The following is a 27,292-nucleotide window of genomic DNA, read 5'->3' on the forward strand; positions in this document are numbered from 1 at the left end:
CGTAATGCACATGCTCTCGTGACATTAATGGACTTACTCATTCAATCCATTTTTAAATTTTAATTGTTTAAAAAACATGATTTTTAAAAAGAGGTCCCTGTGAGGATCCACTGAGCTCCGCCTGTGGGCATTTTAAAAATAATTAACAACATATGTAAATGCATTTCACTGTGCATAAAAAATAATTCCCAAATCTAGAAGTTTTGCCATTTCTTGTCAATTTTCCAAAGATGCCACTGAAAAAATTTTGATTGACTCTTTTCTACTTTGGTTTTGTGAGGAAGGCTATTATGTTTGAGAAAAATAGATATTTATGGATGATTATTTAAGTTCATGAGTGCTGCTCACCTTCTGAAAACCATTTCTTCATTAACTCATATCTCAAAAGAGACCCATATAATAAAAACTCTTCAAACCAGATTCTCTGCTGGAGCAACTACATCGTCAGCAGAGAATTTGTCACTTCACACACTCTGCATTTCATCTGAGCCAGTCAGCACCATAACCTCTTGGGATCAGAATTTATCCTAACAATCAGAAAGCCATGCACAGATTCTTCTGGTCTAAGTGTCACCTTTTGCCTTGCTTTGAAATCCCCTTCATACCTGTAACCTTTTAGAGCTCAGCAATTCCAAAAAGGGCACTTGTACTATTTTTCTGCCTTTCTTATTGACTGAGACACAAGCATGATGAAAAACATGAAGTCCTGGAAAATAGCTGCAAGGGCAGTGAGAAACGAAAGACACAATAGCACCCCCTGGCAGAAGTAGCTCTCAGTCTGTGTAAGAACTTTCTGCTTCCAATAATCAACAGAAAAAGGGAAAAGCCCATTTTATGAAGCTTTAATAGCCGATGAGTTTTTAAAGATCAGTTTATCTTTTTAAAAATGATTTCCCACCTCATCCCAACACAAATATGCAGTAAACCTGTAAAACAGACCCAAACAGTCACCAAAAGCTATGGGACACACTTCTCAAACAAAACAGCTTTTAGTCTTAGCAATAACAAAAACAAACATCTTTGACTTTGTGCAACATTCTTCTACAAAAATCAGCTCCAGCCATTTGCCAGCAATAACCTATATACTGATTTAGAATTAAACGAAACTTGGAGGATTGAGTTGGGAAACAAACCGTCAACCAATCATTAATTGGATTTTATGATGTGACTCACAATTTAGCAATTTCCCAGAATTTAATCACAAATGCACCCAGAAGATCAATTAAAGAACAGGCTCAGAATTTGCTAGAGCCCTGTGTGAAACAGGGGAAGATGACGACCTCAGCAGCTTTACCACAGAATTTTATGAATGAACAAAGAAAGGTTTTAAAAGGCAAGATTAATTTTATCTTGCATTTCCTCACAGCCCCTTTCATTTTTTTTTCTGAGTAGCCAGGGTTGTTTTTTGGGTTGTTGTTTTTTAAATGAATGGTTGTACCCAAAGGATTGCATGTTGTCAGCTACTGCTTGTTTTACAACAATATCTATACATGGCTGTGGTCACTCTAGGTTTGAACTGAACTTCGTTACTTTTAAGCCACATCATTTTTATGATGCCTATTTCTGAAAAAAAAATTATGCAGTTAAGCAACTTCCTTTATATTCCTGTATGGCATCAGAGGCATTATTAGAATGTGTCCTGCAATGAAAAGTACAGAATTTCCCATTTCTCACAAAAGTCCTAACTAAAGTCACAATAAGCAGTTTTTAAAAATGCAGACAATATGGCATTTTGGACCACAATATCATAAGACTTCCCCCATGACTCTCTATTTCTCTTCCCACTCAGATAGTACAGGCCTCCTCTCTGTCCCGTCACACAATCATGTCACAGCTTTTCCAATCTGGAACAGTCTTCCTGCAGCCCACTTGTGTCACTGATTGTCTTAATAAACCGATGGGGCAGGGTGGACATTATGCAAACTTTTTTCAAATCTTGAAGTGATTTTGTTCAAGTTTTGGGCAAAGGTCCAAGTGAATTCTCATTTTACCAAACGATTTTGCCTACTGCTAATTCTGGCATGCCATGCACACGTAATTGTTTATACAATGCAATCCATATGTGCATCACACAAGCATGCTTAGAAGCTTATTTCCTTCCTTTCTCCTGCAAAACTCTCATTGTGCTTCTCCGCAAAAGGCTCTTGGGAATGGGATTTAACACATTTCCTTGGGTCAGGCTAAATGAAGTGAGAATAGATTGATCTGGTCCTGACATCAGAGCTTTGAAAGATATTTTAAGCATTTTAAGATTGGTTTCAAGTCTTAAAGTTTTATTAACACACACCATTAAAATGCATTCCCTTATAGGTTTTCCTTCCCATATTATGTAGCACCAGCCAATTCAATTACAAAGCAGTAAAAAATGTCATCTTATAAACATACACCTACAGAATAGATAACTGGAATCCCAAAAGTCATGTTTTTATATTTAAAGCAAATGTTTCTTTATCTCTTCAAATAAAAAATTAAGTTAGTTCACCCGGCTATTTGATGGTGGTATAACAGAATTAATATGTTTGACATGGACATTTGAATGAATATTTGGCAACAAAAGACACATTCCACCCACACAGCTATTTCTTTTGGAAAAAATACAAGCCAAAATTTTCAAACTTGGGTGCCTAAAGTTAAAATACCTAAATAAGTGGCCTGATTTTCAGAGCTGTGAAGACCCTGCAGCTCCCATTGAAATTTTAGTCCTAAGAAGACTTAACATTCATTATGGATCCTACATACATTATTTTTCTACTACTTGATCTTCACCAATAATGGGAATACTTTTAAATAATCGTGAGTTTGGTTCATTTTATTAGGGATCAAATCCTACAATGCTTACTACAATAGGAGTTTTGCCAGATTAAGGTATACAGATTTGGTCCTATGAGAATCAACTGCTCGTCAGGGTAAGGTATCCAAAAGACATAATGAAAATTACACACCTATCACTCTTCAACATTTGCCACTGAACTGTCCCCTATGTCACATGGCTGTTTGCAGGTAACTATGAAACACTTTGAGGCAGGTTTTTTTTTCAATTAACATTTCTGCTTCTGTGGAATATTTTTTCAGGGAACTGTTTATTTCCCCCAAACTTCCCTAGCATTGTTGGGACAGATCTAGAAAATCTTTGTACACAAGTTAATCCCACCAAAGTAGTGGAATTACTCACATGAGAACGATTCACGAACAAAAATGTGTTGGTTTATTATGCCATTACACAAACAGATGCGTATTTATTATTGAGGGCACCCATCTCTAATGAGAAAAGCAGCCTAGTTCAAACTCTTCTTTCTTCCCATTGTCCCATTCCAGCATTGTCACAGAATCACGGAAATGGAAGAACCTGGAGAGTTCATCAAGTCCAGCCCTCTGTGCTGTGGCAGGACCAAGTAAACCTAGACCATCCCTGTTCTTAAAATCCTCCAGTGGTGGGGATGCCACAACCTCCCTTGGAAGCTTAATCCAGAATTTAACTACTCTTATAGTTAGAATTTTCCTAATATCTAACCTAAAACTCCCTTGCTGAAGATTAAACCCACTTAATCTTGTATTTGTTTTATGTACAGTGCACATGGAAAACAACTGATCGGTCCTCTTTATCACAGACCTTCACATATTTGAACACTTATCAAATCCCCCCATAGTCTTCTTTTCTCAAAAGTAAACATAGCTAAGGTTTTTGGGTTTTTTTAACCTTTCCTCATAAATTACATTTTCAAAACCTTTTATAATTTTTGTTACTCTTCCCTGACTCTCCCCAATTTATCCACATCCTTCCTAGCATGTGGTGCCCAGAACTGGACAAAGTACTCCAGCTGAGGCCTCACCAATGCAGAGTAGAATGGGACAATTATTTCCCAAGCCTTATATACGATACTCCTGTTAATACATCCCAGAATTATATTAGCCTTTTTTGCAACTGCATCACATTGTTGACTCGTTCAATTTGTGATCCACTGTAACTCCCAGATCATTTTCAGCAGTAAAACTGCCACCTAGCCAGTTATTCCCCATTTTGTAGTTGAGCATTTGACTTTTTTCCTCCCTAAAGTGTAGCACTTGTATTTACTGAATTTCATCTTGTTGATTTCAGATGAATTCTACAAGTTGTCAAGGTTGTTTTGAATTCTAATCCTGTCCTCCAAAGTGCTAACAACTTCTCCCAGTTGCTTTGCTTCTCCCAGCACTTTGTCATCCACAAATCGTATAAACATATTCTCCATTCCATTATCCAAATCATTAATGAAAATATTAACTAGCATTGGACCCAGGACAGACCAATCTGGCACCCCACTAGATATGTCCTCCCACTTGGGCAATGAACCATAGATAACTACTCTGAGTGTGGTCTGTCAACCATTTTTGCACCCACTTTATAGTAATCTCATCTAGACCCCTTTTCTTGAGTTTCTTTATGAGACTGTCATGTGGGACTATATCAAAAACCTTACTAAAATCAAGATACATCACATTTACTGATTCCCCCATCCACTAGGCCAGTAACACCGTCAAAGAAGGAAACGAGGTTAGTTTGGCATGATTCATTCTTGACAAATCCATCCTGGCTATCATTTATTACCCTATTATCCCCTAAGTGCTTACAAATTGCTTGTTTGATAATTTTTTCCAGTAATTTTCCAGGTATCTAAGTTAGGCTGTAATTCCCCAGCTCCCCTTTGTTCCCATTTTTAAAGACAGGTACTATGTTAGCCCTTTTCCCCTCCTCCGGGACCTCACCCAACCTCAAAAATAATTGCTTCAGATAGTTCCTTAAGTACCCTAGGATGAATATCAGCAGGCCCTGCTAACTTGAATACATCTAACTTATCTAAATATTCTTTAACCTGTTCTTTTCCTATTTTGGCTTACGTTCCTTCCTCCTTGTTGTCAATATTAACTGTGTTAAGTATCTGGTCACCATTAACCCTTTTAGTGAAGAGTGAAGCAAAACCGGCATTAAACATTTCAGTGCGCTTGATGTCATCAGTTATTACCTCTCCTTTCCCACGAAGTAGAAGACCCACACTTTCCTTCATCTTTCTCTTGCTCCTCATGTATTTCAAGAACCCCTTCTCATTGCCTTTTAATGTTCCTTGCAAGATGTAACTCAGTTTGTGCCTTAGCCCTGGTTTATACTACCAGTTTAGGTCGAATTTAGCAGCGTTAGATCGATTTAACCCTGCACCCGGCCACACAATGAAGCCATTTACTTCGACTTAAAGGGCTCTTAAAATCTATTTCTGTACTCCTCCCCCGACAAGGGATTAGCACTTACCTTGGGGTAGTGTGGTCGCATTTCAATGGTATTGGCCTCCAGGAACTATCCCAGAGTGCTCCACTGTGACCGCTCTGGACAGCGCTCTCAACTCAGATGCACTGGCCAGGTAGACAGGGAAAGGCCCACAAACTTTTGAATCTCATTTCCTGTTTGGCCAGCGTGGCAAGCTGCAGGTGAGTGCAGACCTCATCTTTTCGCCGTTCTGATTTTGTCCCTACATATTTGTGCTATTCTTTTGTACTCCTTCTTCACAATCTGTCCACGTTTCCACTTTTTCTAGTATTCTTTTTTTGATTTTCAGGTTATTAAAGAACTCTGACGTGGCCACATTGGCCTCTTGCTGTTCTTCCTATCTTTCCTTTGCACTGGGATAATGTTAAAGGCACTTATTCAAACTGTGCCTTTAAGAGCTTAAGAAACTCTTAAGAGAGCTTAAGAAACTGCCAGCTCTCCTGAATTCTTTTTTCCCTTAGATTTTCATCCCATGGAACCTTACATAGCAGTTCTCTGAGTTAAAGTATGCTTCTTTGAAGTTTGTTGTCCTTATTCTATTGCTCTGACTCCTTCCTTTCCTTAGAAACATGAATCTTATGATCACTTTTACCCTTCTGCCTTCACATTTGCAACCCATTCCTCCCTGTAGTCAGAATCATGTCTAAAATAGCTGTTCCTCTGGTTACTTCCCTCACTTTCTGAAAAAAAAATCTGTCCCCAATACATTCCAAGAACTTACTGGAAATTTTGTGTTTTGCTGTATTACTTTTCCAACAGATTTCCCACATTACTACCAGGTCTTCTGTTTTGGATACTTCAGTCATTTGTTCTAAAAATGCCTTATCCTCTTTCTCTTGCTGATTTGGTGTTGCCAGGAGACCTTCTACAAGGACGTCCCTGCTACTTCTTCCCCTTTTACCTTTACTCAGACACTTTCAACTGGTCTTCCTCTCACCTCTTTCTGGACCTCAGAACAAGTGTTATATTCTTGTCAGATACACCATATGCAACACCTCCTCCTTTTTTCCCCCTGCCTGTCCTTCCTGAACAAGCTATCGCCTTCTATACCAATATTCCAGACGTCAGATTTATCCCACCAGCTCTGTGATGCCAATGAAGTGATAATTTATCTTATGTACTAACATTTCCAGTTCTTCCTGTTTATTTCTCATACTCCTTGCATTATGGGAATTAACTTTACATGAAATAGCAGCATAAAAATTCTTGGAACTCAAACATGAGTAATTAAAGAAATACTCGAAAAAGCTCTGTTCTCTAACTTAGCAGCAGCAATTGCATGGGCCCTTAAAAGCCCATGCAATTATTATAAATATTTGATGGACAACATCTGGCTTAATGACAGAATCAGTTACTGCTATTCAAATGTAAAGACAAGTGAATCAGCACCTTATTATTATTTTCAGCTCAGATAACACACAAACAAAACAGACCAGCCTGCTGAGCACTATTTATTTTTCTAACTAGTACAACCCACGTTAACGGTCATAACAGGATATAAGCACGCTAGTTAAAAAAGCATTATGAATAATTTAATCCAAATCTATCAATATTTTGCTCTGACTGCTTGTAAATGAATAGTTTTCTAACTCTAAATTCAATGTCTGTGATTTGAACAATGTGCTACACATGTAGATCCAGATAATGGCAAAAGGAAATATCAGTAGGAGTGGTGGGAACTTAATTTTCTTCTCTACCTCTCCTCGCTGTCTCTATTTTCTGGTTTCTAAATGCTCTCAGCGATCTGAAAAACTGTCAAGACATTTTCATTAAAATTAGAAAGCCCTAATGTCATGTGTCATTTAGCAGTACAGGACTAAGGCAGCAAAAGGAAGCAGCAGAAGGTCAGAAACCACATGGAAGGATAATTAACATAAATGTTCCTCAACTCTCTCTTATTATAGGGCTGACAGTGACGGGTCCTTGTCACCACCTGGAATTCACAATTTTTTTTTCTTCTTTAACTAGGGTACTGAAGGAACTCTTACAGAAATCAAACAAATCTGGGACAAAAGTTGTGTGACAACAGAGGGGAAAGCAAAGCTGGACCAGCCAAAGGGAAGATGTAGTATGCCGACAGCCCATGCTCTCCTGGGAGGAACTGTGTGTTCAGTTATTCCAGGGTATATCCCTCGGCTATGAAGAGCTGAACCACCCCACGCAATACCTCCTACATGGGCTTTATTTTAATTTTTTAAAATATGTACTAGAAATGGGACCAAGATGCAAAATCTGGGCCTGCATCTGAACTTCTTCAAATATCAGGGTGTTTGAATTCAGGATTTCAGTCCATTACAGAGACTGGGCCAGCCACAAAGTTCAGGTTAGGGTCAGATCTGTGGTTTGGTCCAAGCCTGTCTTTATAACACACACTTATGCAATATTACATTCTACTGCCAGTTTTTGATCAGCTGTATCACTACATTCTACTCCTTTCTACTAAATGGTGATAAGTACATTGACAAATGAAACAGAAAACAGCAGCCAGCCATTCCAGAGTGTCTACTTTGGGGAATACATAGGCACTACTGCTAACCACCCCCAGTCTCACCTGATTGCATGTTAAACAAGATATATACTGTCTGAAGCAAAACTGGGGAAGGGTTAAGAATGGGAAAAAGTCCTTCAAGCAAGAGGAATAGACCACAAATAAATATAGCTTATTTACTGGCACCACAGCAGACACATTTCTAGTACAAGTCAGGCAGTTTTCTAACAGAGAAGAGATTTATGATGAACAGCCCAGGCTGCAACCAAAGCAATAACAAATGATGCCATTGTCACAGCCTGGCCCGCTGGCTAGTTCATTCTGCAGCTCATTTTTAAGAGCTCCTTCAGGCATCCTCTTGCTGCCTGGAATACTGTACATAGTGGATTAGGGCAGTCCTTGAAGTACTGTAGTATGATTGTATGATCTTGGGCGGGGCAGTGTCAATAGAAGAGTAACTGAAAACAGTTGCAACTGCTTTTTGAAACACTGGCACATGCTGCTTTTATAGGAATTCCTCTCATCTTTAGGTTGATCACTATAATAAAAACACATACCTAATGGTTTACTGGATTTTCTTCCATCTACCTTTATGATGACATAATCAAACATGATTCTTTAAAACATAATGGTATTCAAAAAGGGGGCTAACGAAAGTGTTTTAATAAAAAACAGATGCAGCTAGCTTTATATGTCTGCTATTATTTTATATTCAATAATTAAACATACAATTACATGGTACCACCCTCCCCATCTAGTCAAATCCACAGTTCTTTTTTCTTCTTCTCACTAGGGACGAAATCCTCAATCCTTCCCCACCAGTTCAAGTAAATGAGCTGTGAGCAGCAGGTCTCCATTGTTATCAAGCAAAAGGAAACCTTCAACACTGCCATAGTGTCCTCTGAACACTACAAAGTTATAAGCTGTCACAGCCATTAGGCCCCTCCTACGGAAAGTGGGAACTGACCGGTGGACATATGTAATTATAAATCCATAAGCCTTTCGTCCAAATCCTGCTATGTACTGCTCTGCTCCCTGCAAATGACTTGGGTGCAATACCCTCTCCCCTTCACACAGCAGAACTACAATGGCCATACTGCATTCAGGGTCCTCCAATCCCACAGAGGAAGGTAGAGCAGGATTCCCCCTTATATCGTTATTATAGCACAAAATCTAGAATACATATTTAAAATACAGCTATCGGGGATGGGGAGGGGGTTGGAGACCAGCTTCTACTACAGTAGTAAAGATAATACAATCAATTTACTGTAATAAAATAATTCCCATCTTTAAAAGTGTTCTGATTTTATTTATACCTTAGGGTCCAAATTGTGTTATTAGTTCCACGGATTTAAGACCTGAGTAACATCACTAGGGCTTCGTCTAAACTAAAAAATTAGGTCAAAATAGCTATGTTTGTCAGCGTTGTGAAAAAACCACTCCCCTGGCCAGTGTTATGATGACCTAACCCCAGTATAGACACAGCTATGTAGATGGAAGAATGCTTCCATCAAAATATCTAACTTCATTTGGGGGAGGTGATGATCCTACACCAATGAAAACCCCTTACATCAGTGTAGCTGGCATCTAAACTAAGGAATTATGCTGGCATAGCTATTTCGACATTGCTATGCCGATATAATCTCCACAGTGAAAAGAAAAGGAGTACTAGTGGCACCTTAGAGACTAACCAATTTATTTGAGCATAAGCTTTCATGAGCTACAGCTCACTTCATCGGATGCATTCAGTGGCCCACTGTGGCAAATGGAGGGGTAAAATTACACACATTTTCTCTACTAGAATTGTTTAAACAATCAACCTCTAAGAAGTATATTTGATGACAAAATTTCCTTTAAATTACTCTGGATTAAGTTTTCCAAATGTGGTTTCCATTTGTTTATACCCCCCCTTTTTTTTTTGGCATGCTATTTGCCATTTGTGTATGCAAATGAAAGAATTTGGATGCATAAATCAAGATCTAGTACAAGTATGGAAGACTTAGACTTAGATTTCAAGGCCAGAAGGGTCACAGTTCAATTTCTTGATGTTAGTACATTTCAGTTATTCTTAAAATTAAAAATGTTTCTATAGGCTTAGAGGAAATGGATTTTTTTTTTATTTGCTTATATATGGAAGGAATAAATACAGATTTCCTAGTAAGGAAATTTATCATCTTATATGACAGGGATAAATCATGCAGGCAAATTGTATATCCAAGTCATGAAATGGGCTACAAATGCAATAAAAAATAAGGTATTCAAAAGTTTAACAAATGTGGGGGAGGGCACCAAAGACACTATTCGCCTGGGACGCCATTTGGTCTCCGGCCTGAGTCAGAAGGTCTTCATAGTGCAGTATGGACACGCTAGCACAGCTGAAAGATCCAGGTCCAGCAATTCTAAGGCCAGATTCACAATGCAGTTTGGAAGCTCAAACATGGGCTTGGAAACACCAAAACTCCTGGGTCCTAGAGACCTAGGTTCACAATACAGTGTAGCCATATCCACAGGTGCACCAGGCTGAGGCTGATTTGCCCAGAGGTGCTCTAACTGCTTCCTGACAGGGATGGGGATCTTCTCCACCACAATCTCATGTTCTTAAATGTAGACAAATTTACAAAACTGCTCATTACAATGAGATTCAGCAACTATTTTATTCCTTAACTCTAGACACACATACATCCTAAAGTCATTTTCTATTCCTCTGTTTATGAATATTTGAGGGATAAAAGGATAAGGAGACTTTCACTACCAAGTCCTTGCCATAATGGGAATGGCCAAAGCTCATTAACATGACAGTTGTTTGGTGGCCTGTATGTGAAATAAACTGGTGTCTTAGCCCAAGTCCTGGTAGCCCAACAGCCCAGCAGTGCTTCTAACACCTGTATTCATGCCCTAATTTCACACCATCACAACTAACTCCAGGCCTTCTTCAATGCTGCCCCTATCTATAGAGCTCTTATCCAACTCCAGGCTGCAAAGACACTACTCTTCTTTTCATTCAGATCACTCCTGAAGATATAAAAAAAAAAAGCACCAATGATTTAATAATATAAGCTAAAGTAAAAACCCTAGTTATTTCCTCTTTTTGGCTTCCCACTTCACCCTGTCTACCATGCCTATTTTGCTTCGGTTGTAAAGTTAGGACCAGGTGCTGTCTGGATTCTATGTCATATTCAGCTCCAAAAACACATCTGGCACTTAAACGATGATAATGAAGATGAAAACTGGTGTCCATAGCATAAAATCAGCCATCTACCTGGAATTTCTGTTGACAGTCTCTTTAGAGAGGCCATGGATAAACGGGCACAGAATCAGAGATCTATCTTCTCACATTAGAGCATGCCACTTTGCAAAGCTTGAAACACACCAAAGGGTACAGTTGCTGTGGTATAAAATGCTCCGGCAATGAATGGAGGATTTCCATTTCCTGGGAGGTCAGTATGATGCTTTTCATAAGTAATAAATTCACTTAACATTAATTTTAAGAAGGTTATTTTCCCCACCAAATGGTCTGATATGAAAGCAGGGAGAACGGTATAGGATATTAGTAACTAACAGAACAGTTCTCCACTTATGAAAAGCAAGCGGATTTCCAATGTTGGGCTAGATCTTAAAGACCTGCTTCATTTTTACTAAAATTTGCCTGAATAAGGAATGAGTAAGTACTCCTGGATCTGGCCTGTTAGTTATAATGAACTCCATTGTTCACCCCCTGGGAATATGCATGATGCTAAAAATGAAGAAACCTAGCTGAGATGCAGTATTTTGAGCCAAAGGATGTTTATGTAGCAGACTGGCATGGCTCCATAAACAGACATATGCCCAATCCAGTAAAAATCACATTTTTAATTGCTCAAAAGCATTTTCTGAACTATAAATAAATCTCTCTGATGCCTCAAGTGTATACAAAGACATTCAGTAGTTCTGGGGACATCAAACAGCTCTCCCTCTCTAGTCAGCAACCCAGTTATTCCTCAGTGTACTTTATAATTGACACCTAAAAGCCAATGGGCAATAAACCTCCAAAAAATGGAAGAAATTATCTCTGTGGTTACAGTTACAGTATGGATGGAACCTTTCTAAAACACATCTTAACACACAGTATTGCCAAGCCAAAAATTCCAAAAGTCGTGAGTCAGGCCCCCTCCAAAAAACATGATATTTTTTTAAATCATAAATATGAACATAAGAATGGCCCTGCTGGGTCAGACCAAAGGTCCATCTAGCCCAGTATCCTGTCTTCTAACAGTGGCCAGTGCCATGTGCCCCAGAGGGAATGAACAGAACAGGTAATCATCAAGTGATCCATCCTCTGTCGCTCATTCCCAGCTTCTGGCAAACAGAGGTTAGGGACACCATTCCTGCCCATCCTAGCTAACAGCCATCGATGGACCTATCTTCCATGAATTTATCTAATTCTTTTTTGAACCCTGTTATAGTCTTGGCCTTCACAACATCCTCTGGCAAGGAGTTCCACAGGTTGACTGTGAGTTGTGTGAGGAAATACTTCCTTTTTTTAAAAAAACCTATTGCCTATTCATTTCCTTTGGTGACCCCTAGTTCTTGTGTTATGAGAAGTAGTAAACAACACTTCCTAATCTACTTTCTCTACACCAGTCATGATTTTATAGACCTCAATGATATCTCCTCTTAGCTGTCTCTTTTCCAAGCTGAAAAGTCCCAGTTTTATTAACCTCTCCTCATACGAAAGCCATTCCATGCCCCTCATCATTTTTGTTGCCCTTTTCTGAACCTTTTCCAATTCCAATATATCTTTTTTGAGATGGGGCGACCACATCTGCACACAGTTTTCAAGATGTGGGCATACCATGGATTTATAGAGAGGCAACATGATATTTTCTGTCCTATTATCTATCCCTTTCTTAATTATTCCCAGCATTCTGTTCGCTTTTTTGACTGCCGCTGCACATTGAGTGGATGTTTTCTGAGAACTATCCACAATGACTCCAAGATCTCTTTCTCAGCTAATTTAGACCCCATCATTTTATATGTATAGTTGGGATTATGCTGTCCAATGTGTATTACTTTGCATTTATCAACATGAAATTTCATCTGCCATTTTGTTGCCCACTCACCCAGTTTTGAGAGATCCTTTTGTAGCTCTTCACAGTCTACCTGGGTCTTAACTCTCTTGAGTAATTTTGTATCATCTGCAAATTTTGCCACCTCACTGTTTACCCCTTTTTCTAGATCATTTATGAATAGGTTGACTAGGACTGGTCTCAGAACAGACCCCAGGGGCACCACTAGTTACCTCTCTCCATTCTGAGAATTGACCATTTATACCTACTTTTTGTTTCCTATCTTTTAACCAGTTACCAATCCATCAGAGCACCTTCCCTCTTATCCCATGGCAGCTTACTTTGCATAAGAGCCTTGTCAAAGGCTTTCTGAAAATCTTAGTATACTATATCCGCTGGATCCCCTTGGTCCACATGCTTGTTGATCCCCTCAAAGAATTCTAGTAGATTGGTGAGGCATGATTTCCCTTTACTAACACCGTGTTGACTCTTCCTCAACAAATTATGCTCATCTATATGTCTGACAATATTGTTCTTTATTATAGTTTCAACCAGTTTGCCTGGTACTGAAGTCAGGTTTACCGGCCTGTAATTGCCAGGATCACCTCTGGAACCCTTTTTAAAAATTGGCATCACGTTAGCTATCCTCCAGTCATCTGGTACAGAAGCTGATTTAAATGATAGGTTACAGACTACACATAGTAGTTCTACAGTTTCACATTTGAGTTCCTTCAGAACTCTTGGGTGAATACCATCTGGTCCTGGTGACTTATTGCTGTTTAATTTATCAATTTGTTCCCAAAACCTCCTTTAATGATACCTCAATCTGGGACAGTTCCTCAGATCTTTCACCTAAAAAGAATGGCTCAGGTTTGGAAATCTCCCTCACATCCTCAGCCATGAAGACCGATGCAAAGAATTCATTTAGTTTCTCCGCAATGGCCTTATCGTCCTTTAGTGCTCCTGTAGCACCTCGATCGTCCAGTGGCCCCTCTGGTTGCTTAGCAGGCTTCCTGCTTCTGATGTACTTTAAAAAAATTGCTATTACTTTGAGTCTTTGGCTAACTGTTCCTCAAATTCTTTTTTGGCCTTCCTAATTGTATTTTTACACTTTATTTGCCAGTGTTTATGCTTCTTTCTATTTTCCTCACTAGGATTTAACTTCCACTTTTTAAAGGATGCCTTTTTGCCTCTCACTGCTTCTTTTACTTTGTTGTTTAGCCACAGTGGCTCTTTTTTGGTTCTCTTACTATGTTTTTTAATTTGGGGTATACATTTAAGTTGAGCCTTGATTACAGTGTCTTTAAAAAGTTTCCACGCAGCTTGCAGAGATTTCACTTTTGGCACTGTACCCTTTAATTTCTGTCTAACTAACCTATATAATAAATAATCATATTTTTGTTCTGGTATTTAACTCCCACTCTTCCTCTACAATGTATATGACAATTACAGCACTGCCAACTTTCACAAATTCACAGTGAATAAGACCATTTTGGCCCCAGCTATATGAACACTCACTTGAAAATCCAACTACAAACAGGGCCTGTGGTGGAGGCACCATACAAACACATAGTAAAAAAAAAAGCCTCTGCCTTAAAAGCTTATCGTCTAGTGCAAAATAAACTATAGCGGGGTGTTTGAATGGGGATTCAAACTCATCTCACATAGGAGTTACTAAATGTCTATTAGATGGGAGAAACTTTTAATCCCTGCTGAATTGGGAAGGATACAAACTGATGACTCGCAGGTGACAGGCTGTATGCAGCATTAGCCACATCCTGTGGTATCGAGGCCCCAAAAGTGAAGACACAACTGTGACAGGGTCAGGCCAGATGGCTATAGGAGAGTAATAGAAGGCAGATATATTAGCCCCAGGCTAAGTAGGTCCCTTTTCCCTGGGTAAGGTAACAGGGAAGGTTCCAGAACAATCAAGAACCTTCTGGAGACAATTAAGACAGGCTGATTAGAACACCTGCAGCCAATCAAGAAGCTGCTAGAATCAATTAAGGCAGGCTAATCAGCTCACTTCAGTTTGTGGTGTGCGTGTGAGGAGCTGGGAGCAAGAGGCACTAGGAGCTGAGAGTGAGAACGCGGACTGTCGGAGGACTGAGGTGTACAAGCATTATCAGACACCAGGAGGAAGGTCCTATGGTGAGGATAAAGAAGGGGTTGGGAGGAGGCCATGGGGAAGTAGCCCAGGGAGTTGTAGCTGTCGCACAGCTGTTCCAGGAGGCACTCTAGACAGCGGCATTCCACAGGGCACTGGGCTGGAACCCGGAGTAGAGGGCGGGCCCAGGTTTCCCCAAATCCTCCCAACTCCTGGTCAGACACAGGAGGAGTCGACCTGGACTGTGAATTCAGAAAAACGGCCAAGCTGAGGGCTGCCGTGAAGCTCCAAGGCGAGCATATCTGCCAATAAGCGCAAGACCCACCAAGGTAGAGCAGGAACTTTGTCACACAACCTTCAGATCCACACAAAAGACCTCTTCCATTTCAGCTATATAAGTAGCTGTTGCAGGGAAGCATGTTATCTCCTCCTAGCTGGATCAGACCATACAGGGAGACACAAAACACAAATTGTGTTTGGGTTAAACAGTATTTGAGAGACAGCAGTGGGAATGCAGGGCATTAGGATTCTTGATTTCTACCTCTGTCTCTGAAAAGATGTCATGGACTAATGGTTACCAGTGGCAAGGCCAAATGTAACACCAGCCCTGTTTGGGTTGCCTGTGGTGGCTGAACCCAGGACCGCTGAATATAAAAGCATGAGCTCCTACCACTTCAGCTAAAGAATCAGCTCTCTTAGCATAGAAACAGTAGCAGATCTGTAAACCTCTAAATGTGGTTGAATTTATTACCTCTATATCAAGTTCAATGGGATTACTCACAGAGCATAACAGCTATGCACATAATTCTTTGCAGGGTAAATTACTGTTTTATGACCTCATTATTTAGCAAGTTGATTCAACAAGCCCAAGATGCCTGTAAGCACTAATATTCCCTACAAACCTTATGTTCTATATCAATTTCTGTAAACAGCATTGGTAAAAGACATGATGGGGGACGGGAAGGGCTGATGGAAGCTTCCCAGGTATATATTGAAATGATTATGGAATTACCTGCACTATACGCTTTTATCTATCAGATACTCCCAGACATCTAAGAATAAATTTGCAGCCTAATTAAACCACATCCAGTGTCTCCTCTCCTTCCAGCACAACTGGGCAAAAAATATTCTTGAATATTTGCAGGTTTGTGCATGGTTTAAATATATTCATATTTTAAATGGATAATTATTATTACATTAGCTCCTCAGCCAAACAAGATATAAAAATACCTAGCAGATATTTATTTTGAGCCAGATTCTGCCAGTCTTCTCTCACACTGAGTAGTATCTTATTCCAAAATAGTTCTATCCATGTTGTTACTCAGTATGAGTAATGATAGCTGAATCTGATCCACTGCTTTACTAAAGTGATGTATATTACTTTAAAAACAAACACTATCTGGTTAAGAATGCTTCTTATTCACAGCTACTATAATATAAATTAGCAACTGGAGTAAGGAACAGCTGGTAAATCTAACAGAATGCAATCTCACTTCTATTAAGGAAAACCAGTTATTCAGTACTGATAAATGAGTAATTTCTCCTGTCCAAGCCAATTAAAATATAAGACATAACTTTACTTACTCTACTCTTTCATGACAGAAATAACACTATCATTAAAACTGTTTTAAACACATTACTCCATTGATTCCCAATCAGGGCAACAGAATTATAGTTTGCAACTGGTCTATTAAGCCGTTACTACTTATTCTTTGCCTTAAGAGAGCTACTATAGGTAATAAACCAGTCACTAGTCAGCCACTGTTTATACACAAGGAGGACCACTACCTAAAAAGCTATATGGTTTTAGAATTACTGTAAAATTATGTGCAACAAGAGCAGTTCCTAATGCTGCGCTTGATAACTTAGCCTAAGCAGTTTTAAACCACCTCTATAATCAAATGAAATAACCTGTTATCTGCACCAATATGTCCTCTTTATAATTTTTAGATAGAGAATACTACACTTTGTGTTTATATTAATGTCATAGTAATAGCCAATAGTAATTGATTTCAAGACCTATAAACATTAGAGGTAGAGTTGAACAAATAACTACCCAAGATGAACAAACAATGAACCCAATGAATTTTAAATGCATAAGTTATTTGTGAATATGTTTCCATTATGAATGGTTGAATAGTATTTCAGCAATTAAAATGTTCAGCTAATTTTTTCAGTCAATTGAATATCTTAATTTTTTAGCTTTAATTAGAGAAAATATGTCATTTTAGAGATGGATGAGATCTCAGATCACCGGGAAAGAACATAACTCATGGAGAAAGGAGAATTAAAACACGAGGTAAGAATTAATATTATTGAGTTATTTTAGTGATCACATTTTTCTAGAAGATAAACATTACAGAATAAAGAAAAAGAGGTTAAAAGGGATTTCATGTACAATATAGTTCAATACAATTTTTCACTCCCCATTGTTTATAATAATGCACTCTCTCAAAACTTTTAAAAGAAAATTTCCCCTATACTGATTTTGTCCATGCCAACCTACGAACCTGTAGTCATTTTGTAAGTGTCTCCTTGGAAGTTGGAAGAGAGAAGACCAACAAAGGAAAAGAACAAGGGGAAGGAGGAGGAAATAGTAGAAGAGCCAAGGGAAAGAGAAAGATGGATGGGAAGACCCAAAGGAATGGGAATGGTGACTGAAGAGTGTAAGTGGTAGGTGGATGAGCGGAATGGGTCAGAAAGAGGGGAAATGAGGAAAAATGGACAGAAAGAAAAACACAAAAGTAACAATGAGATGGAGGAAAAAAGGCAAGAACAGAAAGTGAAAAACAAACAAACAAAAAAACATACAATGAAAGAGAGTAGACTTTAGTGAAAAATTAATTGGTGGGAACACATTAAAAATAGGTAACAAGATCCAGGTATTGTATAGACTAAAAAGTGTAGTATAGTAAGAGAAAAAGGAAAGAAGGAAAGGAAAACATGGAGACATAGCGAGATGTTTATTTTTTCTATTTTGTAGAAAGTTTGCTTTATTTCACATTTTGACTCTATGATTTAATGGTGGTTTGGCTGTTTCCAGTTAAAATAGCTATAAATTTTCCCATTTTATATTCTGTGGACACACACATACATATGACAGAGAAAGAAATACATACACACATATACAATTTAAAAGTCAACAAGCTAAGGTATTTAACCCTCCACAATCCACACATTTAAAGTTAACAGCATTCTTCCCTAGACAGTCTGTTCTAATATGTTAAGTTTGGATTTTAAATTATTTTACTCTTAACACAAAATGCACCAAGACATCACACTGTAGCTACCTTATGAGCTGTACAGTGCACCATGACTTAAAATTACTATGAGACCATCTGAAATTTTTTGAAAGCACTCCCCACTGAAATTGGATTGTTTTAAAGTGTATCCATCAAACCACTTCGGAATTTGTTTTAAATCCAATAAATTAAAAAACAAAACTAAAATGAGAGGATGAGGATGACAATCAAAAAATATCACACTTGGCTGTTAGAAAATAACTATATTTAAGTTGTTAATCATTCTTGCTCACACGAAAAGGGCAGAAAAAGCAAAACACATAAAATCAACATGGTAACCGGATATTGGCTAGGAAGCTGCACCCGTATTCCCCTTCTAGGCTTGCTGCTTCCGTCTCGTGTGTCACCTTCAGCGCTTTTAAGAGAAACTTTAATCCACATCTGGGCATTTACTAATGTTTCATTTTCTCACTGTCCTTCTAACTTTCCACAGTAAAAATGACTGACAGTTTTACTTAGATTGGGATTTCCTAACATATTGAGGATTTGCTTTTTAATTTTATTTTTCAACTCTGTTTTTGCTGGCTGCACTGGGCACTTATGCATCCAAGCAGAAACTAATCCCGTTGCATTAATGCCACTCAGGTTTTGTGGGGATTGACTGGTTAAAACTACAGGAGCTTTGGGAGGGGGAAAATTAAGAGGATCCATAGTGGAAATATAAGAATTAGTGAATGTTATAGAGAGGGAAAGATGAATGCTCCATTTTATTCCATAATACATGAGGACGATGGTTTTAGATTAAAAGCAAAGGAATGATTGTTTGGGGATTAAGTTACTGAACTGGGATTTGGGATTCCTAAATTCAGTACAAAGAAAAGGAGTACTTGTGGCACCTTAGAGACTAACCAATTTATTTGAGCATGAGCTTTCGTGAGCTACAGCTCACTTCATCAGATGTTTACCGTGGAAACTGCAGCAGACTTTATATACACACAGAGAATATGAAACAATACCTCCTCCCACCCCACTGTCCTGCTGGTAATAGCTTATCTAAAGTGATCAACAGGTGGGCCATTTCCAGCACAAATCCAGGTTTTCTCACCCTCCACCCCCCACACAAATTCACTCTCCTGCTGGTGCTAGCCCATCCAAAGTGACAACTCTTTACATAATCAAGTAGGGCTATTTCCTGCATAGATCAAGGTTTTTCACATCCCCCCCACCCCCATACACACACAAACTCACTCTCCTGCTGGTAATAGCTCATCTAAACTGACCACTCTCCAAGTTTAAATCCAAGTTAAACTAGAACATCTGGGGGGGGGGGGGTAGGAAAAAACAAGAAGAAACAGGCTACCTTGCATAATGACTTAGCCACTCCCAGTCTCTATTTAAGCCTAAATTAATAGTATCCAATTTGCAAATGAATTCCAATTCAGCAGTTTCTCGCTGGAGTCTGGATTTGAAGTTTTTTTGTTTTAAGATAGCGACCTTCATGTCTGTGATTGCGTGACCAGAGAGATTGAAGTGTTCTCCGACTGGTTTATGAATGTTATAATTCTTGACATCTGATTTGTGTCCATTTATTCTTTTACGTAGAGACTGTCCAGTTTGACCAATGTACATGGCAGAGGGGCATTGCTGGCACATGATGGCATATATCACATTGGTGGATGTGCAGGTGAACGAGCCTCTGATAGTGTGGCTGATGTTATTAGGCCCTGTGATGGTGTCCCCTGAATAGATATGTGGGCACAATTGGCAACGGGCTTTGTTGCAAGGATAAGTTCCTGGGTTAGTGGTTCTGTTGTGTGGTATGTGGTTGTTGGTGAGTATTTGCTTCAGGTTGCGGGGCTGTCTGTAGGCAAGGACTGGCCTGTCTCCCAAGACTTGTGAGAGTGTTGGGTCATCCTTCAGGATAGGTTGTAGATCCTTAATAATGCGTTGGAGGGGTTTTAGTTGGGGGCTGAAGGTGACCGCTAGTGGCGTTCTGTTGTTTTCTTTGTTAGGCCTGTCCTGTAGTAGGTAACTTCTGGGAACTCTTCTGGCTCTATCAATCTGTTTCTTTACTTCTGCAGGTGGGTATTGTAGTTGTAAGAAAGCTTGACAGAGATCTTGTAGGTGTTTGTCTCTGTCTGAGGGGTTGGAGCAAATGCGTTTGTATCACAGAGCTTGGCTGTAGACGATGGATCGTGTGGTGTGGTCAGGGTGAAAGCTGGAGGCATGCAGGTAGGAATAGCGGTCAGTAGGTTTCCGGTATAGGGTGGTGTTTATGTGGCCATTGTTTATTAGCACTGTAGTGTCCAGGAAGTGGATCTCTTGTGTGGACTGGACCAGGCTGAGGTTGGTGGTGGGATGGAAATTGTTGAAATCGTGGTGGAATTCCTCAAGGGCTTCTTTTCCATGGGTCCAGATGATGAAGATGTCATCAATATAGCGCAAGTAGAGTAGGGGCTTTAGGGGACGAGAGCTGAGGAAGCGTTGTTCTAAATCAGCCATAAAAATGTTGGCATACTGTGGGGCCATGCGGGTACCCATAGCAGTGCCGCTGATCTGAAGGTATACATTGTCCCCAAATGTGAAATAGTTATGGGTAAGGACAAAGTCACAAAGTTCAGCCACCAGGTTAGCCGTGACATTATCGGGGATAGTGTTTTTGACGGCTTGTAGTCCATCTTTGTGTGGAATGTTGGTGTAGAGGGCTTCTACATCCATAGTGGCCAGGATGGTGTTATCAGGAAGATCACCGATGGATTGAAGTTTCCTCAGGAAGTCAGTGGTGTCTCGAAGGTAGCTGGGAGTGCTGGTAGCGTAGGGCCTGAGGAGGGAGTCTACATAGCCAGACAATCCTGCTGTCAGGGTGCCAATGCCTGAGATGATGGGGCGCCCAGGATTTCCAGGTTTATGGATCTTGGGTAGTAGATAGAATATCCCAGGTCGGGGTTCCAGGGGTGTGTCTGTGCGGATTTGATCTTGTGCTTTTTCAGGAAGTTTCTTGAGCAAATGCTGTAGTTGCTTTTGGTAACTCTCAGTGGGATCATAGGGTAATGGCTTGTAGAAACTCGTGTTGGAGAGCTGCCGAGCAGCCTCTTGTTCATATTCCGACCTATTCATGATGACAACAGCACCTCCTTTGTCAGCCTTTTTGATTATGATGTCAGAGTTGTTTCTGAGGCTGTGGATGGCATTGCGTTCCGCATGGCTGAGGTTATGGGGCAAGTGATGCTGCTTTTCCACAATTTCAGCCCGTGCACGTCGGCGGAAGCACTCTATGTAGAAGTCCAGTCTGCTGTTTCGACCTTCAGGAGGAGTCCATCTAGAATCCCTCTTTCTGTAGTGTTGGCAGGGAGACCTCTGTGGATTAGTATGTTGTTCAGAGGTATTTTGGAAATATTCCTTGAGACGGAGACGTCGAAAATAGGATTCTAGGTCACCACAGAACTGTATCATGTTCGTGGGGGTGGAGGGGCAGAAGGAGAGGCCCCGAGATAGAACAGCTGCTTCTGCTGGGCTGAGAGCATAGTTGGATAGGTTAACAATATTGCTAGGTGGGGTGAGGGAACCATTGCTGTGGCCCCTTGTAGCATGTAGTAGTTTAGAAAGTTTAGTGTCTTTTTTCTTTTGTAGAGAAGCAAAGTGTGCGTTGTAAATGGCTTGTCTAGTTTTAGTAAAATCCAGCCACGAGGAAGTTTGTGTGGAAGGTTGGTTCTTTATGAGAGTATCCATTTTTGAGAGCTCATTCTTAATCTTTCCCTGTTTGCTGTAGAGGATCTTGATCAGGTGATTCCGCAGTTTCTTTGAGAGCGTGAGGCACAAGCTGTCAGCATAGTCTGTGTGGTATGTAGATTGTAATGGATTTTTGACCTTCAGTCCTTTTGGTACGATGTCCATCTGTTTGCATTTGGAAAGGAAGATGATGTCTGTCTGTATCTGTACAAGTACCTGGCTCTGCCACATACTCCATAGATGTATTACCTTGGCCAAGCCACTTGGGTGGAATTCTCTATAGCACTCAGCATTGACCTAACTCTGCTCCCACTTAAGTCAACAGAAAACTATACACTTTTGAAAATTCCACCTTATTCTTGCCGTGCCTCAATTCTCCATCAGTAAAATGGGTTAAATTATACTTCTCTTCTACCATTCTTTGAATAGCTTGTCTATTTTAACTAAAAAGAAAAGGAGTACTTGTGGCACCTTAGAGACTAACCAATTTATTTGACCATGAGCTTTCGTGAGCTACAGCTCACTTCATCAGATGTATACCGTGGAAACTGCAGCAGACTTTATATACACACAGAGAATATGAAACAATCCTGACCAGCAGGACAGTGGGGTGGGAGGAGGTATTGTTTCATATTCTCTGTGTGTATATAAAGTCTGCTGCAGTTTCCACGGTATATATCTGATGAAGTGAGCTGTAGCTCACGAAAGCTCATGCTCAAATAAATTGGTTAGTCTCTAAGGTGCCACAAGTACTCCTTTTCTTTTTGCGAATACAGACTAACACGGCTGTTCCTCTGAAACCTCTATTTTAACTGTAAACTTTGTCCCTCGTTATCTATGTGTACGGCGCTTAGCACAGTGGGGCCCCATTCTTTGTTGGATTCTTCAGGAGCTACTGTAATCAAAATAATAAATTAAAAGGCAACACATTTCCTGTAAAATGGATTGACTAAATGCATTTTCTAACCTACATATAACTAACATGTGGGAATAAATGTGGCATCATATCATTTTGGAAATTACTCTGAAGGTTTCAAAAAAACATCAGCATTTACATCAGCATAAAACACTGTGTTTTATCCTTGTCAAAGTCATAATTAATGAATTAATGGTTAAGGTGAGGGCATATTTTCCATAGTGCAAGACTAGCTTTGACTCCTTTCTCCTCCAATGGAACTTGATGGGGAAAAAAACCTCTTTTCCCCATAAAATATTGTATATGTAGGTGCTCAAACACTACAGTACTGTAATAGAGGCCATATAAATAAATAAGTAAATAAAATGAGAGATATTTTCAGTTTAATTGCTTTTTTTTTCACCCTATCTTCAAACTAGTTTTGTGCATTATCTCTCAGTGAGGTCTATAACAGAACACAGTACTCTAACTTGGTAAAAACAACCATTTCTAGTTAGATGATTTCTCTGTGTGTTATAAAATGAACAACAATATTACAACTACCTGAAAGATTCTATTTCTCGTCTCTTCTCCCCAGTAACGAGAAAAAAGGAGAATACCCTGGGGATGGGAGGCTGCACTTAGACAAACTTAAAGATTCCTCAAGGAATGTTTTCAGTGAATTCAAGAAACAAAAATGTTTGATGCCACTGACCGGGGGGCAGGAGGAGAGGGTAAATGGTGTATCTGCCATTTGAATCTGCATATGGAAGACACTGAAATGGTTTCTGTTTTTTAGAAGGAATATTGTTATTTATCATTAAAGCACTTGTAAGTAGGTTACTTGCTGATTAATGTACACTGGTGTATGACTTATTACTCAACCAAGTCACTATAATCTAAAAAGGTAAGAGGTCAATGTCTTTCAAATTGGCAGTTGACTGGGATGACTCTCCTTCCCTCTCACGTTCTCTCTTATCTAGTATTCAGAAGGCCGGACATAAAACAGGAGAACACTGGATCAGATGCAAATGGTTTTCCAGAAACACAGATTTTTATATATAGTATGTGCCATGACTCTAGATTCTAAATCTATCTATATGAATATTAGAAGCTAGAGTCATGTTGAAAACAAAACTGACAGACAAAAGCTATCCTGGGAGAAGGTCAAGACTACTGGTGCTCAGGAAGGAAGAGGAGCCACACTGACTCCATTCCGAAACATACCAGATGGAGGTTGCCAGGAGAGTATAAACTGAACCAGACTGGCGGCCAAGAGTTACTGCTGAAAATGGAAAGGGGTAGCTCCAGATGCAACCTGGGAGACCCCTTTGGGGTGACTGATGTGGTAATAGAAGCCCTGTATTCAGAGAGATGTTATGGGGTCTTTATATGGACGTGATGCTACTGATTCAGGTAAGAGCTCCGTAGGAACCTAGTAATTTGAGATGTTTTTATGTTTGAAGTCTAGATTTCCTAGTTTGTTTCATTAGGGATATTTATTGAATAAAATGTGATTTTCCATTAACCATCACAGTGGTGCAGCGTGTTCTTTGAGAGAGCTGCTGTAGGGGAAGTGTGCTACATGCACATGGTACCCACAGCATTCAAAACAAAGCCAATAATTTAGGTAACATTTTCAACTTACAGCGTCAGCCTCAATAGAGCCCCATATAATATCTCCTTTTCCTTCTCTCCCATATGGAAGAAGCTTACTTTTATTCTTCACCCCACCACTCACTTGAGTAAAATTAAAATGTTTCTTGAAGAGAGATACTATTGTAAATAATAGTCTGAAGGTGAACTGGGGGTACAATAACTGCTTTAATACAAGAGTTTGAGTCAAGCCACATGACGGAGAGTTCTGAACTGCAGGGACCAGTTCAGAGACCTACTCACTAAAGCAGCTCCCACAAGCTACTGGGTGACAATACATATCACTGATAAAACACAAAAAAGGAAATATTAGCTTACCACAGCAAATTTTAATTTACTGTTCAATGATCCTGAAGTTACAATACTGTTGCCCAGAAACTTCTGAGAACTAACTTTTACAGATTAACCCATTTGTTGTTGCAATATACCCCACAGGAATAACAAATATCCTATTTCTGAAATGGCTTTTGTCTTTTCATCTCTGGAATCCTATTTTCACATTTTAATATTGAAGTGCCGCTATTACGTGACATGTGGGTGATTTTATCCATGATGCATTTAGTTATTCTACAGCTGTAAAACTGAAAACAAAAAAACAAAAATCAAAAACTTTTCAAGATCATGGTAATGGGGAGATCAGTGGGGTGCCAATGTCTGTAGAGGTGGCTAAAATATACATTGTAAAAAGAATATTCCATAGTTGAATTTAATCAGATCAGTTACTAGGGAGTACTCACTCCAAATCCAGATTCAGTGAGTTTACATGACATATTACAAAACCAGCTCACTTACCGGAAGAAAAGTTCAAACCAATAAAAGTATATTGAAGAAATACCTGTAAGACTCCATCTTATACCACCTACAAGATTTCTGTACATATTACATGTTATGTATCTTTAAAAAACCATTAGGGAAACTCTTACCTTGCATTGTTGTTTTTGTAGGTTCTGAAAACAGAGGAATGAGCAAGAGGTAGACGAGGTACACAAAAGAGAGCCCATTGTAACGGAACGCACATGCTGCAATGGAAAAAAGAAAAGAGTATGTTTGTTAATCTGGCCAATCTATCTGGTAATACTTAAATTTAAAGGCAAATTGCATTCACCATGAGTTGCATATTTGACTAATGCTTATAGCTACTACACAACTTCTTCACATAAAAAGATAATTGTATCACTCTCTGTATTTGTTCTACAGAATCACTAAAGGTTCTATTTAAGGTAGAAATATAGTGATTCAAAACATGCCTGCAGTACTATACATTTCATTTTAGAGAAAGGTGGTCTTATAGTTGAGGCAGAAGATGGAGTCAGGAGACCTGGTTTCATTTCCCAGATGCACCACAGACTTCCTGTTTGACCTTGGATGAGTCTCACTTGTTATTTGTGTGTCTCACTTTCCTCATCTATAAAATTGGGATAATGCTATCTACCTCTCAGGAGTACAGCAATACTTAAATCATGAATAGCTGAGATCCTCAGGTAGAAGGCACTAAATTCATAATTACTACTACTAAGTAATGAGGAAGATATGCTAAATTCATAAAGTTATTCAATGTATCCAGGGAAATTAAAATCTTTTTATCCATTTTCCTCCTCTTCTTTTTGGTTATGCAGAATAGAATGTAACACTCTTTATTATATTATAATTATTTAATTTTATTTTTAACCACACAAAATTCTGGAACCAAAACTTAACATTTAGTGTTTATCCTTTAAAAAGCACTCTGCTCATTCCAGAATTCTTTTTATGACCAAAGGCAAACACCAGATGGTAAAACTGAACAAAAGATCCTGTAGTGAGAAAAAAAACTGTGAAACCACCATGTAAGATCTTCATGCCAGTGATATTTTAACATCTTATGCTGATAGTGTAAATACAAGGTGTTTTGCAAAGGAGGCAGTTTGTTAACTTCTTTCAGTGTTTCTTTTTCTTTTTTCATATGTTCAGCATTACCGTACTTTCACTGAATTGGATACTTTCAGGAGACATTTGTTCAAGAAGCAATATCACTAAAGACTGTGTTTGCAGCTTCAGAGTTGTACATGCAGACTATGCTGCAAGTCAAGTATATGGACTTCTTTATTAAAAACTCAGCATGATGTAATCCAACTGCATGGCAGATGTTAAAACATTATGAGACCTACCACATTCAGTTTTTCCTGTGAGATAAGCCAGATACAAGGAGTAAGGAGAAAAAACAACAACATTCCTATTTATTTATACCACAATCATGGAATGTAAGTAAAATCATCAAATCAATTCCCTCAACTAATTCCAAGATGACCAACTTTTGGAGGAAACATATTGGCTTACTCTGTCCATTCTGTTGCAAATTTGGTTCCTAAATAAAGTTAGATTTACTAAGCCAACTTCATCCCTGGTGCATCATCACAATCTTGACTAAGGCTATACCAAGAATGAATTTGGCCTATACTCTGCATGTAATCAACATACTTAGATCTAGCCTGTTCTGATCATCATAACTTCTGCCCACCCTACTTATAAATGGTACAATAAACAAAAGTTGTGTTATTAAATAAGCAAAGTTATACAGCAGTTGTAATTTAAGGTTGCAAAACTGACTAGTGTTTTGTACAACATCAATTTGTAAGGGATTGTACTATTAATTTCTAAACTGACAGAGATTAGTCTGATGTAAAAACTATATGGGTCTTCTGTATTCTACAGCTGCAGAGTGTAGCTGTGAAGCGTCTGTGGCCTTCAGGAGTAGCCTCAACTGGGACTGCTAGCAAGGAACTCCCAAGTTCTGTTTCCAGACTACATCAATTCTGTCCGTTACTGTCAACATCTCAATAAGGCCGAAATTTTCAAAA

At 39.1% G+C, this 27,292-nt stretch overlaps 1 protein-coding gene across 4 annotated transcripts in view; it reads right to left on the reverse strand.

Moving 5' to 3' along the window:
• The window catches only part of PIEZO2 (piezo type mechanosensitive ion channel component 2), a 465,759-nt gene that overhangs the window by 346,938 nt on the left and 91,529 nt on the right, over nt 1-27,292 (reverse strand). For all 4 annotated transcript variants that reach the window (XM_075125316.1, XM_075125317.1, XM_075125315.1 and 1 more), the window contains exon 2: nt 25,379-25,474. In XM_075125316.1, coding sequence (XP_074981417.1) covers nt 25,379-25,474 — 96 coding nt within the window. The remainder of the gene's footprint in view (nt 1-25,378; nt 25,475-27,292) is intronic.

Source organism: Caretta caretta, chromosome 2, assembly GCF_965140235.1.
Source record: "Caretta caretta isolate rCarCar2 chromosome 2, rCarCar1.hap1, whole genome shotgun sequence".
In the NCBI taxonomy this organism is placed as follows: Eukaryota; Metazoa; Chordata; order Testudines; family Cheloniidae; genus Caretta; species Caretta caretta.